The 7,491-nt window shown below is 49.1% G+C and overlaps 1 protein-coding gene across 1 annotated transcript in view; it reads right to left on the bottom strand.

Moving 5' to 3' along the window:
* COMMD8 (COMM domain containing 8) overlaps positions 1-4,469 on the bottom strand; it is a gene marked incomplete at its 5' end in the record, with an annotated part of 11,571 nt that extends 7,102 nt beyond the window's left edge. Inside the window, 2 exons of the mRNA XM_014591592.2 lie at positions 1,398-1,550; positions 4,227-4,469. Coding sequence (XP_014447078.2) covers positions 1,398-1,550; positions 4,227-4,469 — 396 coding nt within the window. The remainder of the gene's footprint in view (positions 1-1,397; positions 1,551-4,226) is intronic.
* Positions 4,470-7,491: the final 3,022 nt, after the last annotated feature.

The raw sequence follows: 7,491 nt of genomic DNA on the forward strand, positions 1-7,491 counted from the left end.
GGCTGTAGGATCACACTGGCTGCGTGTTCCATGTGCCCAAAATCCCAAGAGGAGAACAAAGGAGGAGCGACGGCAGCATGGAGGTGATTTCTCACTCCTCCTCTGTTTTTCTGTCTCTCTCTGGAAATTGCATGCATCCTATGGCAAAAAATAAAAACCAGAAAACAAAATGAAGTAAAACAATTTAATGGTTAAAAATAGAATATTATTTCTGAACAGTATCTTGTTTGATTACTGCATTTCTTTTTTTTTTTTTTTTGAGAGATTTTTGTTATCAGTCATGTGCACTCGCTGGAGAGACAGAAAGCACGCACACGCGCCCGGCGTGAGTTTTAAGCCACCGGGTCTGGGACACGAACCGCGGTCGACTACATGGGAGTCCAGCGACATAGCCATTACGCTAACTGCTGGTTCCCTAATTACTGCATTTCTATCAAGAGAACGTAAGAATAAATCAACGTCAAACAACTAAGTACCCCACACACGCCACTCGTGACACCTCTTCCATCTCTCACAGTCATGAACATATAAAATCTTTGTGTAAATGCGAATATCCTGTACTCGGGTTACGTTACCACTGACTGGCTTTAATCCACTTCATTTGGTCCATCAGTGCCTCCCAGTAACTGAAAACTGTGACTGTACCGTGACATTACATATTTACTGTATGTCTGGTTTGGTGTCACTCTCAGATTGGATAAGCATTAATATTCAGAAAAACATTAACGATAACCCGGCCAAGACCAGAACCAGAGAGACCTTTTCCTCAGCTAACACAAATGGACCTACTTTTGGGTGATTATCTATCTAGTTATGAACTCATCTAACTGTGTTGCTCTGTCACTTTTTTCTACCTAAATCCACAAAAATGAGGCACGCACCCAGGGCCATGCAAAATGCCAAAACGCGGTATGTGTGTCCTCTCTCTGGGTGCCCAAGGGGCCTCACACAGGACAAGCGGTCAGTCTGAAATAGCTCTGCGTGACCTCCAGTGATCACAACTGCCTTCAAAATGCTGTAGCAACTGCTGTTGTAATCGCTCATTGCAGATTCTCCTCGGAGAGGCAAATCACATCTAACCTCAGCAAAGCTATGGAGTCTAGGCCAGAACTCTGCAGCGGCTCTACTCCACCCTGCTATTTATGACACTGGGCGATTTACAAGTCGGTAACACGGATGGCCCAGGTCAGGTCACTGGACACGGCTTGGATGTCTGCAGTGTATTAGGCCCAAGTCACTGCAAAAGCTATCATTTTAACTATCTCTGCTATTTCCTTGAGACAATGTATTCCCCGAGTAACAGAAATTACAGATATGTAATGTTATAGAAAAAACATTTCTCTACATTAAAAAAATCAAAATAAAAATAAACCTGCTCACTATAAACACAGTCTCACCTTTAACTGCCAATCGAAATCCTGAAGCTGCACAGAGGAGATATCAACAACCTCTCCGAGCAGAGCCTGTCTGATCTCACCGCGCCTACTTTTCAAGCATTTCATGACAGCTTCCTGGTGAGATGAATTCAACTGATTCAACTGCTGAAGTATCTAGAAAATAAAAATGGTAGAGGGACCAGCAGTTAGCGTAATGGCTATGTCGCTGGACTCCCACATAGTCGACCGCGGTTTGTGTCCCGGACCCGGTGGCTTAAAATTCACACCGGGCGCGTGTGCGTGCGTGCCCAAGATCCCGAGAGGAGAATGGAGGAGAAGGGATTGCGGTGTGGCCATCCCCCCTGGGGGGTGATTTCTCACTTTCTATCTCTCTGTTTCTGTCTGTCTGTTTGGTGAGCGCACACACCCGATGGCAAAAACCTCTGAAAAAAAAAAAAAAGAAAAGAAAAATGGTTAAAAAAAACGATAGGATGAGTCTGTGTAAAATGGAAAAGTATACTTCTCTCCTTTCACACAGCTTGCAAATCATCCTAAAAAGGAAATCTGTCTGTGACTTTAAAAAGAACAAGACGGGGGCCAGTTCCACAGCCCAGGGGTCAGGGGAGCTGCAGACCACGGCTCACATCCCAGCCCCACAGGCCTGAAAAGCATGCCAGGTGCATAGGCATGTGTGCCCAGATCCGACAGGAGGGAGAGAAGGAAGAGGGATCCGGGGTGACGATGCCCACCAGCTGCTTCTCTGTCCCCATCTCTGAAGAGTGCACAAGCCCCCTTTATCCATCTTTGGGGGATTAGTTCTGGCAAAAACCTGTTTTTAATTTGCCATGGGGCATATACACTTACTGGAGAGAGAACGAGAGAGAGAGAGACGGAGAAAGTGAGAAATCAACCCCCGGGGGGACGGACGCACTGCGACCCCTTCTCCTCCATTCTCCTCTCACGATTTTGGGCACACACACACATGCCTGGCTTGTTTTTCAAGACAGTGAGTCCCGGACTTAAACTTCATAGTTGGCCACGTGGGATCCAGCCACCTTAACCTCCAGTCCACCTGGCTGGCCCGTGCACACAGAGAAGACACGTGTGACAGCAGGAGCAGTCACGAACCTTGCGATGACACTGCTGTTTATCAGGGAGGGGACGGAGAGACTTTACGTAACTCCCATCATCAGATACCGCAAGGGGAACCGCGTGTGTCCATGTGGGTAATCTACAAAGGCTGTACTGAACGTAACTTACAAGTGGAGACCTAAGTCTTCGTTGACGCATTTAAACACCCGGAATAACTGCCTATGTCGCTTCAAGACAGAAGCACATATACACCACAGACCACAGACGACACGACGCGTACGCCCCCTTGCGGAGCGGCCACCTCTAGGTGAGAGGCACACCTGACGGGGCCCCGGTTACTTGGACTATCTCTGCAGTGCTTAATTTCTAAAACACACACTGCACCTGAGCACAAAGTAATGTTGACCGTGAAATCTACTCATGGAAACGCAGGAGTATGTTTCGTAAAGTGCTGTTTGTTTTTTTCTGTATGCTTTGTATGTTTCACAACGAAAAGAGTAAAAACAACCAGAAACAAAACTGCAAAACCCAGGGCCAGCAGTTAGTGTAATGGCTATGGTGCTGGACTCCCATGTAGCCAACTGCGGTTCGAGTCCCGGACCCAGTGGTTTAAACTCACGCCGGGCACGTGTGCATGCATGCCCAAGATCCCGAGAGGAGAATGGAGGAGAAGGGATTGCGGCGTGGCCATCCCCCCTGGGGGTGATTTCTCACTTTCTGTCTCTCTGTATCTATCTTTCTCTCTTTCTGACGAGCGCATGCACCATATAGCAAATAAATAAATAAATAAATAAAAAGACCTCTACAAAAAACAAAAAAAACTGCAAAACCCAAAACTTCCCCAGCCAATTTTCCACTTAGGAATATGAGGTGTTTGTTGTTATACAATCTATAGCTACTAATGTATTATATAGTGTTTGAGGGCCAAGAAAATAATAATAATTAAAAATAATCACTAATTTAAAGTAATTTAAAAATAGTCTGATGGCCCAGCTATGTGGTGCAGGAGCAGGGTGTTACTGTGCAATGCTGGAGCCGTAGAAAAGGCCCTGAGTGTGCACCCGGGCGGGCACGAGCACACGAGCCTGCCTGCAACCCGGCTGGCTGGAAGGGCATAGATCATGGGGGAAACCCTCTGGGGTACTTGTCTCTGTGTCTATCTTTCAAAAAATGAAAAGTGAATACTAAAAATAATCTGAGTGGGGACCAGGAGGTTGCACAACAGTTACGTCGCTGGATTCCCAGATGGTCAACTATGGTTCAAGTCCCAGATCCGGTGGCTTCAAACTCACACCGGGTATGTGTGTGTGCACACCCAAAATCCTGAGAGAATGGAGTAGAAAGGATTATGGCACAGCGATCTACCTGGGGGGTGATTTCTCGTTTTCTGTCTCTCCAGTGAGGGCACCCACCCTATCGCAAAAATCCCTCAAAAATCAATAAATATGTGATGTGAGCACACTGGTCCCGTGGCCTCGTGGTTAAGGAGGCCAGATTCCGCACGGCCAACCGCACACTCTAAATCCCAGCCCAGCAGCTTGAGAAACACGCTAGGTACATGAGGGTCAGAAATCCTAGCAGGATGACAGAAGCAGAGGGCGCTGAGGCATGACCCATGCCCCACTGGGGGTGCTTTCTCCCTCTCCCTCTCCGTCTCTCTCTGATGAGAGCATGTACCTTCTGGCTACTACAAATATCTGGCCATTCATTATGTATTGACGATTTATTATGGGGCACAGAAGTTTGGAGTAAAGTTACCTCTTCATCAGATAAACTTTTACCAACCACAGCTTTGAAAAACGTGGCAATGTCTTCGAGAACGTGCTTCCATTCTGCGGCGTCCCACACACCGTGATAATCCTGGTAGGGAGGGTAAGCTCGGCCGCAAACGCCATCGATGGTCTTGTGCAGGAGCTGCGGGGAGGGAGAAATAAGCGCACTGGTAGGAAAAGGGTGACACGGACTCAGAGCAGGTCGCCAGGGGCACCTGAGCACGGAATGTACCCATTTTTAAGATTATCCGCTGCTTATTTTGTGCTATTTACTTATTATCCTTTTCTCATCTTCAGAGTTATTTCACATTTAACGTGAAGTCCCCATCATAATGTATACAGTATATTTTAACAGAGAATTTTACATTTTTGTCTGTTAAAAGAATAAGATTATTCTTCCTTCCTTTCCTTAGCATGAGCAACGTAAATCCTGACGCACGCATGCAGGAACAGGGACTACCACGGCGGGATCTGGGACAGAGCTAGCGTGAATCCCAGTTCCACTATGTTCTAATTTATTTAAAGGTGCTGTTTCCTCAAAGGTGAAGCGAGGACATCACTAATCCTACGGCTGACGGAGGATTAAACAGCGCATGCCGACCCGTGCTACATCCCTGCATGCTAGTATCAACGGCACCTGATTATCACCACGCCACCCCGTTCCTACCAATCCACCACACCACTCCGTTCCTACCAATCCACGCCTTCAACGTGCATCGATACAGAACCAACCGTGCCGGCACTATTCTAGACAAACGTTATATGATCATCTTTTGGGGGCCAACTGGTAGCACAGTGCTTAAGGCACTGGATTCCCACGTGGCTGACCACAGCTCGAGTCCTGGACCTGGCAGCTTGAAAATCACACCGGGCGTGTGTGTGTGTGCACGCCCAAAATCCCAGGAGGAGAAGCGATTGTAGCATGGCCATCTTCCCTGGGGGGTGGACTATTACCGTCCCTCTCTCTGTCTCGGTCTGTCTCTCTCCAATTCAGCAAGCACATGCAACCTGTGGCAAAAACCTTAAAAATATACATATGATGATCTTTCTCGGGTGTCTTCTAAGAGGAATGCACAGAACTTGGAAATAACATTTAAACAGCAGCCTTTGAACCCTTTTCCCCTGGACCACATTCCTCTTCATTTGAAGCAGTAACTCCTTCCCCTTCCACCGCACAGATCAGAGCAGAAATCAGCAGCAGAGACTGCCCTTTCCGGACGGTGCCCAGTGCACTGCAAGCAGAATTTCACTTACCACAAACCAACCAACGTCTGCCACTTACAATTCATTCAAAATGCTCTACACATTTTCCATCGTGCCCCATCCCAGAGCAAAACCCAGAACGTAAACTGAAAGGAGAAGAAAACAAGTTGCTGTCGTTTTTTGCAATGTTTTTAATTCGCTTACGAATATGTGATGAACATAACCGAATAAGGTGATGGAAATACAAAGAAAACTAGGACCACGGTGGCTACCACTCACTGAGCCCTAGCAGGGGCAAGCGCTGTACTGACCCTCATTACAGCCCTGTGAGGGGAGGACAGGGCCAGCCTCACAGCCTAGCAGTTAAGGGAGCCGGAACTCACATGGCCGACTGTGGTTCCAACCCGGCTCCGAAAGTTTGAAAACATGCCAGGCCGCGTGTGTGCCCCAAACCCTCCCAATGGAGAGAGGGAGGAGTAGGGATTAAAGCCTGACTAGACTCCCCGTGCATGTACATGTGTCCTCTGGCAATTAAGAAAAAAAGGCAGGACCAGCAGTTAGTGTAATGGCTATGTTGCTGGACTCCCATGTAGTCAACTGCGGTTTGAGTCCCAGACCCAGTGGCTTAAAATTCACGCCGGGCGCATATGCATGCGTGCCCAAGATCCCGAGAGGAGAATGGAGGAGAAGGGATTGTGGCATCCGTCCTTGGGGTGATTTCTCACTTTCTATCTGTCTCTCTCTGTCTGCCTGGCGAGTGCACGCACCCTATGGCAAAAACCTCTCAGAAAAAAAAAAGAACAAAAGGCCAACGTAAATAAATGAATGTAATCTGGAGTGAGGGGGGTTATGGTAAGAGAAGTGCATGGACTGTAGGGACATTGCAAAGGTCCAGGAGGAAGAGGACTAACTTGCAAGTGTAAGTGTTGCTGCCAGCAGGTGGCATGGCGGTCAAGGTGCTGGACTCCCACAGGGCTGACTGTCGCTGGAGCCTCCAACCTGGTGGCTTGAAAATCAAGGCGGGGTGCGTACATGGACTGTTCCCCAAATCCCAAGAGCAGAATGGAGGAAAAGAGATTGTAGCATGGCCATCCCCCACCCAGGGGGATGCTTTCTAACTTTCTCTCTCCCTGTGTCTCTCTCTCTGAGAAGTACTTGTACTCTATGACAAAAAGTTAAAAAAAAAAAAAAAAAAGAGCAAAAAGAGTAGCTGACCGAGCACAGAGAAGGGCGTTTCTAGCTACACGCAACTGCACACACACACAGGCTGAGTGTGCAATCACACAGCTCCATGGGCAGTGGGGAAGGCCAAGAGACAGGCAGCCCTGTGGTGAGGGCCAAATCATGAATAATTTGCATACAATGCAAAAGATAGAAGCCCACGCACTCTGCGCTCAACAGGGTATCGTTTTTTCCTACACATTTCCCGACAGGTTGAAAGCGGCCAAGAGAAAACAAGGAGAGCAGGTGAGGTCAAAGGCTGGGAGTTCCCTTTCCAAGCAGAGATGAGGGAGACCAGCGCGCAGAGACGTAAAGCTCGTGCCAGGAGGAACCCAGGCTCCCCGAAGCCAAGCCGGGAAGTCAGGGAAGAGGAGCCCGGACAGCCCACGCACTAGGACTGCACAGGACCTGGCCCGGTAACGTTAGAGAAAGCGAGGAGGTCAGGGTGTGTTTATTACTATTATTAGGAGGGTAAGTGAATCCCTCCTCTCGCCCCCACTTTCTCCGCTCACTGGACGACATTGGGACTTTAAAGGTGCTCCACCAAGCAGGGCCTTGTCTCTCTAGGCCTGTCACTGTCCCCAGCAGGGCGCTCAGCCCCGGGGAGGAGTCGCGAAGGCTGGTCGATCCCTGAGCAGGGCCGGGCGTTGTCTTCACCAGATCCTCGGCCAGGGTCCCTCCCGGGTCTGGGTCCCTCCCGGGTCTGGGTCCCTCCCGGGTCCGCCCCGTGTGTAGGCTGCCCCCTGCGCGCGGCTCCAGTCCCAGCGCTGGCCCAGTCCTTCCGTCGCCCTCGGGGCCGGCCGGCTCGTTGGGGAAGCCCCTGGCGT

Source organism: Tupaia chinensis, unplaced genomic scaffold (genome assembly GCF_000334495.1).
Source record: "Tupaia chinensis unplaced genomic scaffold, TupChi_1.0 Scaffold000054_1, whole genome shotgun sequence".
NCBI lineage: Eukaryota > Metazoa > Chordata > Mammalia > Scandentia > Tupaiidae > Tupaia > Tupaia belangeri.